At 42.2% G+C, this 13,335-nt stretch overlaps 1 protein-coding gene across 1 annotated transcript; it reads left to right on the top strand.

The window, feature by feature from the left end:
- Positions 1-1,582: 1,582 nt before the first annotated feature.
- Positions 1,583-9,648, top strand: MAGOH (mago homolog, exon junction complex subunit). The gene is made up of 5 exons (XM_017504411.2): positions 1,583-1,826; positions 4,322-4,380; positions 5,963-6,073; positions 8,148-8,230; positions 9,400-9,648. Exons 1-5 carry the CDS (start codon positions 1,739-1,741, stop codon positions 9,497-9,499), a joined length of 441 nt encoding a protein of 146 aa, XP_017359900.1. The 5' UTR covers positions 1,583-1,738; the 3' UTR covers positions 9,500-9,648.
- The last annotated feature ends 3,687 nt before the right edge of the window (positions 9,649-13,335 follow it).

The raw sequence follows: 13,335 nt of genomic DNA, 5'->3' as shown, positions 1-13,335 counted from the left end.
TAGCCTCAACCTCCCAGGCTCAAATGATCCTCCTACCTCAGCCTCCCAAGTAGCTGGGACTGCAGGTGTGCACCAGCACACCTACCTAATTTTTAAATTTTTTGTAGAGACAGGGTCTCCCTATGTTGCCCAGGCTGATCTCAAACTCCTGGGCTCAAGTGATCCTCCTGCCTTAGCCTCCCAAAGTGCTGGGATTACAGGTGTGAGCCACCATGTCTAGCCCCCTTCTCTTTTATACAATTCCCTTGTTAACACCCATATCCAGTGTTTTGTAATAAAAATGCCTCATGGTTTTATAACAATTTCGAAATTGTTTCTTATAACAGTTCTGCTACGTGTACATTATTATGCTTATTTAAAGAGAAGGAAACTGAAGTCTAAAAAGTTGAGTCAGTTCACCTATGGTTACAATGAGTCATTGTTACACAAGGGATTATTTTAACCCGTCTCCAGTGATTTTCCCCCACCACACCTACTCTACACTCTGCTTCTAATGCTTTTTCAGGGAGAAAAGGACCCAATGGTAAGACTGGGGACAGGAATCAAAGACTGCCGTCCTGACTTACAGAACCGTACACAGTTCTAGTTGCCAGGCCCCAAGAATGATGTCATCTAGGCACTATCTCGAGAACCATTCGTTCTCTCTAAGCTGGAACTTAGAAGAATGAAAGCAGGCTCCTATTATATAATTATGATCTTGATTGCCCTGGGCCTACTCAACTGTACATTTTTTCCAGAGCCAGGAAGTCTTCATACCCTGAAAAGAGCAAGCCCCTTTGGTCAGTGGGCCTCAACTCTGACTCACCTGGGAGCTTTACAAAAATTACCAATTCCCAGGCCCAGCGCTGGATATTTTAATTGGCTTGGGGCCCCGGCATCAGTATTTTTAGAGGCTCCCAGGTGATTGCAATGCGCAGCCAGGCTGAGAATCACTGCTGAGTAAGTGGGATGAGTGGGGAATGAGAGATCAGATATTCACTTTAACTTCTCAAGCACCTATTCTGGAGACCAGTGGGGTAGAAAGATAGAAATAAAGGAAAGCGATGTAATGGATAAGCGTGAGTGAATTAGTTCCAGGGAAACGGTAATCTCCACTGTGGATTCAGGGAGAGCGTCACTGAGGACGACTTTCTTTCTTTCTTTTTTGAGACCGAGAGGACGGCTTTCTTAACATTCAGGTCAGTGGAAGAAGCCAACTCGAGGCACACATCGTGCGCGGCGTCCTCCGGGGAGCTCGGGTCATTTTACCCCATTTTACTGCCGAGACGACCTAGGTGCAGAGACGGTAAAGAGCGGTGTACGATTCATACAAGTCGGGGGTCCTGTGAAATGAGGTTGAGCCTGGCGGGTGCAAGGCTCGGGGTGTTCGGCCCGAGGTCTTTAAGCAAGGTATCTGAACTCATCGTTCAAAGCCCCGAGGTTGGCGGGCGGTAGGCTCTCGGCCTCAGGCCTGGAGACAACCTAGGGGGTTGAGGGGTCGAATCTCAACCTCGCTCCCGCGTCCAGCTGGAGGGGCGGAGCTGCTCAGCCCCGCCTCCGGGTTAAACAAAGTTCGTTACTGGTGTGGCAGTCTTGTTGCCGCTTCCGGGCCAAGAGGTTAGCGAGAAGGAACTCCTCCACTACGCGACGGCGTGGTCGACGTCACTTCCGCGCGCCGCCCCAAACGTCAGTGTAGGGCGCAGACCGCGGTGGTGCAGCATTCTGTTAGAAGTTCTGTCTCGGTTGTCTTTTGCGAGCCATGGAGAGTGACTTTTATCTACGTTACTACGTGGGGCACAAGGGCAAGTTCGGCCACGAGTTCCTGGAGTTCGAGTTCCGACCGGACGGTAAAAGCAGCATGTAGCCTGCCGGGAGCGGTGACCAGGGCTGAGGGCGGGCGAGTGGGGAGGCGGAGGGTCGGAAATCAGTGGGGAAAGAGAGGAGGAAGGGACTGAGACCTGTGCAGCGCGAATCTGAAAGGAACGCCCCTGTGTCTGCTCCACGGGTTGTTGTTTTTTTTAAATCCGTTTAACCAATGTTGACCTTACGCCCACTGTGTGCCAGGCTCTGTTCCCCTCTTTGGGGAAACGGCAGCGAAGGTAGACAAACTTCCCCTCTCATGGAATTTGTGTTTTAGTGCCGGGAGAGAGATCATAAACAAAAAGATGATTCCAGATAGTAGTGATTTTTAAAAAAACATGGTAGAATAATTGCTGGATGGGCTGCTTTTAAATAGGCTGACCATTAGAGAGCTCTCTTTAAAGGGTGTATTGCAGCCGATCCCTACTGAACAACAAGGACCTAGCCTTGTGAAGCTCAGGAGAAAGACCATTCCACCCAAAGAGATTGGCAGATGTCAAGGTTGCAGGGCGGAATGAGCTAGGCATGCCTCTCAAGTGGTCAGTGTGGTTGAAGAGTGGTAAGCTGAGAGCAGATGACGTCAGATAGGTAGGTAGGAGCCACACCTTCTAAGTCTTTAAAGACAATGGTAAAGGGTTTGGAATTGAAAAGTTTATTGTTGTTTGGACTTGGAAGATTTGTTGTTGTTGTTGTTGTTTGGACTTGGACTTGGAAGGGTTGTTGTTGTTTTGAGACGGAGTTTTGCTCTTTTTGCCCAGTCTGGAGTGCAATGGCGCGATCTTGGCTCACTGCAACCTCTGTCTCCCGGGTTCAGATTCTAAGCCTCAGCCTCCCGAGTAGCTGGAATTGCAGGCGCCCACCACCACACCCGGCTAATTTTGTATTTTTATTAGAGGTGGGGTTTCACCATGTTGGCCAGGCTGGTCTCAAACTCCTGACCTCAGATCCCCCCACTTTGGCCTCCCAAAGTGCTGGGATTGCAGGCGTGAGCCACCGCACCCAGCCGGACTTGGAAGGTTTTAAACAGAGAAGAAATGGGATCTGTTCTTGAAAAAGCATTCTGGTTATTGGGAGCACAATGGGCAAGAGTGGAAACAGGGCTATTGATTAGGAGGAGACTGTTGCAGTTATCAAGACAAGAAGGTTATTTGTTGGGACTACCGCGACAGTAGAAATGGAGAGGAGGATTTAGGAAACAGCTGGAGGCAGAAACAGTTGGACTTTGCTGATTGATAGGAGCTTGTTGGGGGAGGCACTGTGGTGAAGAAAAGACGAATCAAAGATAACAGAAAACATCCACTAAGTGGGACACAAAGATGAAACTGACAGGCCCCGACTGTGAGGGAGACAGATTTATAAGCAAACAGTGACAAAACAGTGTAGTAGGTGTTGTGGTAAAAAGAAACAGAGGAGGCTTGCAGCAGAGAAGAGGCACCTAACCAAGCCGGAGGGTCAGAGAAGTCTTCCTACATAAAATGATGTGGGAGGAAGGGATGTGAGGAATTGGTTAGGAGACCAAGAAGAGTCAAGAAGGCATTTTAGACAACATGCAAAGAGGCTGAAAACCAAAAAGTGCTTGGGGTGTTTCAGGCAGAATACCAAGTAGTTTGACTCCAGCCACGTGAGAGAAGAATATTATTGCAGGAGTGAGGCTAGAAAAGCAGGCAGGGGCCAGCCTAGCTGTATGCCATGTTGAGGAGTTTGGATTTTACCAGGAAGGCAGTGGAAAGCCATTGACTGTATTAAAATATTAGAGTAACCCAATCTGATAGGTCTGTTACCACATCACCTGGTCCACTGTATGGACAGTGAACTGAACGTGAAGAAACTTGAGGCAGACAGACATCACAGAGGCTGTTGGATACATTCATTTGGCTCATCTCACATGTATGTCTTCTAGTCTACAGCAGGAGAAGTCATGTCTTCTGTTTACTTTTATCTTCCCCTCATCCCCACCGTATACTCACATTAACCTGTTACATGCACCCATGGACAAAGGGTCTTGTGTACCAAATATGCTCAGTGATAAAAGCAACAGCTTTTCCATCACAGAAAGAGAGTGTGGCACAGTCACATGATAACGTATGTAAACAGCATCCTACAGTTTTCAAAATGTTTTCACAACTCATTTGAGCCTCAGGAAGTCCTATGTGCGGGTAAGTTATCAGTTACTATGCCTCTTTTCAAGACATTAACCTGCAAAAATGTGATTTGACAATGTCAGAAAAGAGCCTGCTTGTGTTTATATCTCACCCAAGCTGCGTTTTACAGTAGAGTGTCAGCTGTATATTTGGCTGTTTAAGCCTGAAGTGAAGAACTGAAAAGACTAGTATTGTTGATACACCATAAGAGTAAATAATAAATCTATTAGACACTTTGAGCAAGTTAGATACATTTTAGGGAACTGCTGATAGTCTTGGTATGTATTGATGCTTTATTCATATGTTTTATTATACATGAAATTTGCTTTTTGCCCCCATAGGGAAATTAAGATATGCCAACAACAGCAATTACAAGAATGATGTCATGATCAGAAAAGAGGTATGAGCTTTCTGCCCTCTGAGAGTCCTTCATTTGCTACATTTCAGCTTTTTGTCTTGCATTTTTTTGTTCTTTCTGGTAGTATTGAAAGGTAGAGAACAGGGAGAAAAATACATGTCTGTAGACAGCTTCTGGATTATTTCCCAAATCATCTTTTAATTGGTATTTTTTTCTTTTACAATGTGGAATCAACTACTGGAACCACTGACATACCTTGGTTTGAACCCTGAGTCTGCTGCCTACTACCCCATGTGACCTTCGGCAAGTTCCTAACTGAACTTGATAAGTCCCTGTTTCTTCACCTGTAAAAGCAGGGATAATAAAAGCTACCTCCCACTCCCAAGTGCTGTCACAAAATTAAATAGGTTATACTTAAAGTGCTCAGTATATTCACTGGCACATAGTACTCAAGGGAGAGCTATTTAATTTACATCCGAATGTGAAAAGGAGCATGGGAAAGCAGTTGATATCATTGAGTGCATGTTAGATATCAGGCAGGGCATCTTATTTAACTCTAATTATAAGCCCATGTGATGGGGGAGGATATTATAAGAAAATAAAACCCCAGATATTAATTGTGAGGCTTGTTAAGAGTTACCCCTATTAGCAACAGATACAGCAGGAATTCCCAACCCTGCCCCAGTAAAGTTTGTATTCTCCGTTCTGTGATCTCTACCACATTGCTAAGGCTTCATCAAAGCTACTGTTTACTTTTAGCCACTTTGCCACCTTTGGAAATGTCTTAGCATATGTTTTCGTACTGTTATTTTAGCTATTGATTTTATGCTTATATACATGTCAACATCCTCATTATTTTTTTACACAGGCATATCTTTTAAAATGCATTTTGTTCCTCAGGAGTGTATTACCTAGTTAAGAATAACTGGGGAATGTGGATGTCTCAGTCTCTTGTTTTCCTATAACAAAATACCTGAGACTGGGTAAAATATATTTCTCACAGTTTTGGAGGCTGGAAAGTCCAAGATCAAGGTGCTGGCAGGTTCAGTGTCTGGTGAGATCCAAGTCTCTGCTTCCACAATTGCGCCTTGTTTTTGCATCCCCCAGAAGGGATGAATGCTGTATCCTCATGTGGTGAAAGAACAGGAAAGGGGCCAGCTAGTTCCCTTCAGGTCTCTCCTAAGGCATTAATCCTGCCCTTGAGGGCTCTGCCCTCAAGGCATGATCACCTCCTAAAGGCCCTATCCCTTAACACTGTTGCCTTGGGGATTAATTTCAACATGAATTTTGTAGGAGAGACAAACATTTAAACCACAGTAGGGGGCATTCACGGATCTGTTTTGGGTTCTGTTGTTATTTGGCTATGTGGGCAGGGAGAAGGGCCATGTGAACAGGATGTACCAGGAGTAGTACCAGCTAGATGGGGGACTGAGGTACAGCTATTTGATACTTTTGACCCTGTCCCTCACCTGCACCATGCTGAGGTTGAGAGTGAATGTCTTCCCACTTCAGGAGATGCCAGAAATAAGTCTGCAGGATCAGTTATTTTTATCTTCCATCACTATCTGAGTCAAAGCACTGCTTAAGGACACAACATACATTTTGTCTTTTAACTTGCTTTCAGGCTTATGTACATAAAAGCGTGATGGAGGAACTGAAGAGAATAATTGATGACAGTGAAATTACCAAAGAGGATGATGCGCTGTGGCCTCCTCCTGACCGAGTGGGCCGGCAGGTATGTTTTATTGATTATCCTGTAGTGCAGAAATCTTACAAATAAGGTGAGGCTTATTGCTCTGCATATGATAGTGAAACTCTGTGTGTGTGTGTGTGTGTGTGTGTGTGTTTTATTGATTATCCTGTAGTGCAGAAATCTTACAAGTAAGATGACGTTTGTGCTTTGCATATGATAGTGAAACCGTGTGTGTGTGGGTGTGGGTGTGGGTGTGTGTGGTGGTCAGCCCTGCAGAAAGCAGATTGCCAGCATCGTGGTCTAAGGAAGCACTAATCCCATAGGAAGGAACAGACAGAACAAGTGGTGCTGCTGGCCATCAAGAACCCACCTTGAATTTCTTCTCAGGACCCCCCACACCCACTCCTTCACTTAAAGCTTTTGCTGCCTGTCTCACTAACTACTATGGACAAAGCATCGTGGAGATACAAACAGAAATAGAGCAACACAGTGAGATATTTTTTCTACCAAAACCCTAAAAATTAACCAGGTGTGGTGGCACGTACCTGTAGTCCTAGCTATTTGGGAGGCTAAGGCTGCAGGACAGCTTGAGCCCCTGGGTTACAGTGAGCCTCAGGGTTGCATATGATCCTACCACTGCACTTCAGCTTTGGTGACAAAGTGAGACCGTGTATGTAAAAACAAATCAGTAAAAACATACTACCAAATCTGAAATGAGTGGAACAAATCAGGTGATACGGGAAGGAGAACACAATGGGAGATGGATATCAACTTTGTAATATTTTATTTCTTTAAAAAAAAAAAAGCTGACACATGTATGGCAGTAATTTATAAATCTAGGTATTGGAAACATTGATCTCAGTTTTTTTCTATTTTCTGATTGAATTATAACCAAAATATATATAAATCAAAAAGAAGAAAAAGTAAGTATGGCTCACAAGACTATTAAGTTCCACAGGGCAGAGATCTTTTGTTTGGTTGGTTTTACTTATCTGTCCTAAGCGCTGAATAGGACCCAGTAGGCTCTACATAATATTTTTCGAAGGTTTATGGTACTCATGTCACTGTTTAGAAATTGAGACCCAAAGTCATACAGATACGGAGTGACCAAGTGGGGATCAAACCTAAGGTCTGGAATACTTCCTTTTCCTATGTTGCCTCAATAGGTTAGATCCTCTGGTTCTTGTTTTTGTTTGTTGTTGTTGGAGACAGGGTCTCACTCTGTTGCCTAGGCTGGGGTACAGTGATGAGATCATGGCCGACTGCTGCCTTGACCTCCTGGGCTGAAGGGACCCTTCCACCTCAGCCTCTCTAGTAGCAGGGACCATGGGTGCATGCCACCACACCCAGCTAATTTTTATATTTTTTGTAGAGATGAGGTTTTGCCAAGTTGCCCATACTGGTCTTAAACTCCTGGGCTCATGTGATTCTTCTGCATTGGCCTCCTACAATTGGGATTACAGGTGTGAGCCACCACACCCAGTCCAATTGTTTGGTACTTTTAAAACATAGATGTGTCCATTTTACTCCACATTGTTGACAGTGAAAACTTAGACAAAATACTACATAGGCTGGGTGTAGTGTCTCTTGCCTGTAATCCCAGCAGTTGGGAGGCTGAGGCAGGCAGATCACCTGAGGTCAGGAGTTCAAGATCAGCCTGGCCAATATGGCGAAACCCTGTCTCTATTAAAAATACAAAAAATTTAGCCAGGCGTGGTGGCGGGCACCTGTAGTCCCAGCCACGTGGGAGGCTGAGGCAGGAGAATCACTTGAACCCTGGAAGCAGAGGTTGCAGTGACCCATGATCATGCCACTGCGCTTCAGCCTGGGCGAGAGAACAAGACTCCATCTCAGGAAAATTAAAAAAAAAAAACTTCATAGATTTTTTTCAAATCGCAGAAATAGTAGAGCCTTGAGGGTACAATTTCTTCTAAATATGAGCTTTATTTATGTCTTGTTTCTAGTCCCCAGCACAGTTTAGTGTTCAGAGTGAACTGCCCTTGTTTTTATGGCCATCTGTAGTCAAGTTTGTGTGATTTGGCAAATGATTAATCCTTCTGTATGCTTGATGAAGCATCCAATTTTACTTGACTTAGATTTTCTAAAATGTTTCTAGGAGCTTGAAATCGTTATTGGAGATGAACACATTTCTTTTACAACATCAAAAATTGGTTCCCTTATTGATGTCAATCAATCCAAGTAAGTGTGCATTATCCTTATATCCAGTTGTGTCTGTTTTGGAGCAGATTGATAAGAAGCTCTTAACCAAATTGGGATCACTATGGGAAGATCTGGAACAAATGCAAAATACAGGTGGGCAGCTTTGTCCTCCTTGTTAGGGAGGGATCTCAAATTATTTTTGAAGACTTGCTCCTATTACTTTTGGTATTTCATTCAGTCATTGCTACTGAGAGCTTCTTGTTGACCCACACATACAGATTAATGCATAGGAGCAGCCAGGACAAAAATGGAATATGCCAGGAAAGTGCTCATGATAAACCGTAGAGTCACCAAGTCTGAGCAGCCTTCTCAGTGTGACTGTTCAGACTGGCACATCTTAAAATCTGACTTTGATGAAACTTGACAATTTTTAGGATCTAAATTTTATTTGATTTTAACTTTATTAATTTTTACAAATAATTTTGGTGAAAAGGGTTTGGTGAAAATGGATCAAATTTTAAAATTCATGTTGTCAGTGGGGCAGATTATTAAGTTGAGGCATGAACCTATGTGCTACAAAGAATCTTTAGATAAAATTTGGCAACTTCTTTGGCTCTTATGTTTTGAGGATTCAGGGTTAGATATGGCTCATTTTTAGCAAATGTTGGGTATAATTATCTTCCTTTGGACACTCTCCTTGTTCTTTCCTTTGGATACTCTTTGTTCTTAGCTAGTGATGCCACAGTAATCTTCATCCTCTTGGTCCTGCTTAGTACAACTACTTTTTTAAAAAGTTTTCCTAACTCTTCAAGTAATACATGCTCATTGTAGAAAATATAGGAAATGTAGAAAAGTAGAAAGGGGAAAATCATCAATTATCTTATCAGACAACCTTTATTAATATCTTGCAGTATTTCTTTTTAGTCTTTTTTTCTGTGCATTAATAGAATATATACTTTTAAGAAGCATAAAAAATATAGTCGAGATCGATAATTGTTAATTTTTTTCACTTAAGGTAAGCATTTCCCTATTACTTCATAATATACCATTTTAATATATAGTCTTTTCCTTTTTTGGTCAAAGTTTTAATGCCCTAAATATCTTTACAAGGAACATCTTGATAGAGAAATAACTGAGATTATTAAATGGTATCTTTTTGCCCATTTTACCTCAATGTTTTAAACTTTTTTTTTCCTTTTGCATTTTAGGGATCCAGAAGGCTTACGAGTATTTTATTATCTTGTCCAGGACCTGAAGTGTTTGGTCTTCAGTCTTATTGGATTACACTTCAAGATTAAACCAATCTAGATTGAATATTGGTGTGGACATGGAGGGGTGGGGGTAGCTTTTAATTAGCATTATCAAGAAAATTTTGTGTATATCAGGGCAGTATTTTTTTATAAACTATAAATGATTGTCTTTAATAAATGTGATAAAATCTAATTTTTATTATTTTATAAAGACCTGAACATGTGAAGTCTTCTCAATTACTTTGTAAAACACTAACATCCTATGTGAAGTATTGCCCAAACATCAAGTCTAATCAACTCTCTAGATATAACTATCATTTTATAGGAAATAAGAGAATATAGAAACATGATTTAAAAATATAGTGGGATTTCAGTCAGCCATATTGAGAGGAAATTCCAAGACAAATGACCTAGTTTCTTCAATAAATTACAAGGGAAACAGAGATGGAGTGGGAACTTAGAAGACACATAACACAATATTTGGACCCTATTTGGATAATGATTCAAAAAAATGTAAAATTAGGCCAGATGTGGTGGCTCACGCCTGTGATCCCAGCATCTTGGGAGGCCAAGGTGGGTGGATCACCTGAGGTTAGGAGTTTGAGACTTGCCTGGGTAACATGGTGAAACCACATCTCTACTAAAAATACAAAAATTAGCCAGGTGTGGTGGTGTGCACCTGTAGTCCCAGCTACTCAGGAGGATGAGGCAGGAGAATCACTTGAACCCGGGAGGCAGAAGCTGCCGTGAGCCCAGACCGTACCACTGCACTCCAGCCTGGGCAACAGAGCGAGACTCCATCTCAGAAAGAAAAAAAAGTAAAATACTATTAAGGAAATTTAACATTGGTTTGATGATTTAGGTATGAAATAGTATGGTGGTTGGAGTTTTAAAAATCATCTTTTATAGATACATCTATATTAGTAGGTATTTCAGTGTGGGGGAAAGTACTTTGTTTTCATACATGACACAGGATAAAATTCCTGGTCTCAGCGCTAAGTTTTCCATTAATCCATTTTAAAATCACAATACCAACAGCCATTCAGGACTGTTAAGTTGCCCAGGTAGTGTGGAATTTGTTCAGCAGGTAGACCTGCGGACAACTTTTCCTTTCTGCTAAATTACATGGCTTCTTTAGGAAAAGTACTGGTAGGAAAGATTGCACCTGCTGAAAGGAACTAGGCCTACAAACCCTCATTTGCAGGGAAGTGATTAACCTAAACGTACTCTCCTAAAAGCAGGCCAGCTTAAGACAAGGTCCCAAGTGTCCTGACCCCTGGACCAGTGCTTTTTCCACCACACTCTACTTCAGGAACTATGGGGCAAGTTAAGACCTGCAGTGAGAGGTCAGGGTTCCTGGCTCCAGTGCACCTCCTTGGGGCAATGAGGCAAGTTGATAGTAGACACCAAAAAAGTCATTATAAACTTTATAAAGAATTGACAGGACCTCAAGTTATTTAAAAGAGTCTTTTTTGTTTTGTTTTCTGAGGCAAAGTTTTTAGCATAGAAAAGTATTCCTGGCTGGTGCAGTGGCTCACGCCTGTAATCCCAGCACTTTAGGAGGCCGAGGCCAGTGAATCATCTGAAGTCAGGAGTTTGAGACCAGCCTGACCAACATGGTGAAACCCCGTCTCTACCAAAAACACAAAAATTTGCCAAGCGTGGCGGTACATGCCTGTAATCCCAGCTACTTGGGAGGCTGAGGGAGGAGAATCACTTGAACCCAGGAGGCGAAGGCTACAGAGCCGAGATTGCGCCATTGCACTCCAGCCTGGATGATAAGAGTGAAACTCTATCTCAAAAAAAAAAAAAAAAAAATTCTTGTCACACCAACCATAATACTGAATTCAGTTAATATTTGTCCTTCAAGGCTTTAAATCTTTTTTACTGAAAGAGACAAAATATTACAGATACAATTATGTCTTCTTGGTTCCCAAATTCCTCTTCCTACTGTAATGATGAAGTAACTACAATGATGAATTTAGCAGGTATCCCTTCAGTCCATTGCTTAAAGATTGTACAGATACGTAGCCCCGAACAATATATGGTATTGCCTTTATATCTTTCAGTGTTACACTGCACTATTCTGCAACTTTTCTTCATTCAAGATTATACTTCTGAAACCTATCCATAATTGATATACAAAAATCTTGTTTATGCCTTTGCATTTGCTATTTTGTATTTTAAATTGAAGTTACCATAAGGCTTGCAAATAACCCATCATTTTAGACTGATGACAACACTGATTACAAAAAGAAAACGAATAAAAACTCAACATTTTAACTTCATCCTCCATGCTTATTAATTTTTAATTTTTTGTTTTTTTGGAGACAGGATCTTGAGTCTGTGACCGAGTTGGAGTGCAGTGGTGCAATCACAGCTCACTGTAGCCTTGACCTCCCAGGCTAAAACAATCCTGCCTCAGCTTTCCTAGTAGCTGGGACCACGGAAATGTGCCATCATGACTGGCTAAGTTTTTCATTTTTTGTAGAGACAGGGTCTGGCCGGTCTCAAACTCTGCACTGAAGCCATCCTCCTACCTCAGCCTCCCAAAGTGCTGGAATTACAGGTTTCAGTCACTGTGCCTGGCATATATGCATGTGTGTGTGTGTGTGTATGTATTTTTTTTTTTTTTTTAGACAAAGTCTCACTCTGTCACCCATGCTGGAGTTCAGTGGTGTGACCTTGCCTGACTGCAACCTCCACCTCCCAGGCTCAAGCAATCCCACCTCAGGCTCCTGAGAAGCTGGGACAACAGGCGCATGCCACCACACCCAGCTAATTTTTTGTATTTTTAGTAGAGATGGGGTTTCACCGTGTTGCCCCAGCTGGTCTTGAACTCCTAAGCTCAAGCAATCCACCTGCTTCAGCCTCCCAAAGTGCTGGGATTATGGGCATAAGCCACCGCACCTGGGCCCTATTTATATCTTACACTGTCTGTGTTTTGAGGTTATTATTTTTGATAGGTTCATCATTTAGTCTTGCTACTCAAGATAGTAGTTTACACACAATTACAGTGTCAAAATATTTTGCATTTGTCTATGTAGTTACTATTCCCGATGAGTTTTGTGCCTTCAGACGATTTCTCATTGCTTGTTAATGTCCTTTTCTTTCAGAATGAAGAACTTTAGCATTTCTTGAAGGACAGGTCTGGTGTTGACAAAATCCCTCAGCTTTTATCTGCCTAGGAAGTCTTCATTTTTCCTTCATGTTTAATTGATATTTTTGCCGGGTATACTATTCTAAGATAAACATTTTCTTTTCTTCAGCACTTTTAATGTCATGCCACTCTTCCCTGCCTGTAAGGTTTCCATTGAGAAGCCTGCTGCCAGACGTACTGGAGCTTCTTTGTGTATTATTTTCTCTTGCTGTTTTTAGGATCCTTCTTTATCTTTGACTTTTGGGAGTTTAATTATTAAATGACATGAGGTAGTCTTATTTGGGTTAAATCTCCTTGGTGTTCTATAACTTTCTTATACTTGAATATTGATATCTTTCTCTAGGTTTGGGAAGTTGTTGTTATTCCTTTGAAAAAACTTTCTATCCTAATTTTTCTCTACCTTCTCTTTAAGGCCAATAACCTATTGATTTGCCCTTTTGTGTCTATTGTCTAGATATTGTAGGCGTGCTTCATCCCTCATTTTTTCTTTCATTTCTTCTGTGTATTTTCAAATAGCCTGTCTTCAAGCTCCCCAATTCTTTCTTCTGCTTGATCAATTCTTTTTTTTTTTTTTTAGATGGAGTCTCACTCTGTTGCCCAGGCTCCTGGAGGACAGTGGCACAATCTCAGCTCACTGCCTCTGCCTCCCAGGTTCAAGTGATTCTCCTGCCTCAGCCTCCTGAGTAGCTGGGACTACAGGTACATGCCACCACATCCAGCTAATTTTTGTATTT

This window comes from Cebus imitator, unplaced genomic scaffold (genome assembly GCF_001604975.1).
Source record: "Cebus imitator isolate Cc_AM_T3 unplaced genomic scaffold, Cebus_imitator-1.0 Scaffold322, whole genome shotgun sequence".
Taxonomy (NCBI): Eukaryota; Metazoa; Chordata; class Mammalia; order Primates; family Cebidae; genus Cebus; species Cebus imitator.
Note: the sequence above shows the minus strand (reverse complement) of the source record. Positions and strands in the feature narration are given on the sequence as shown.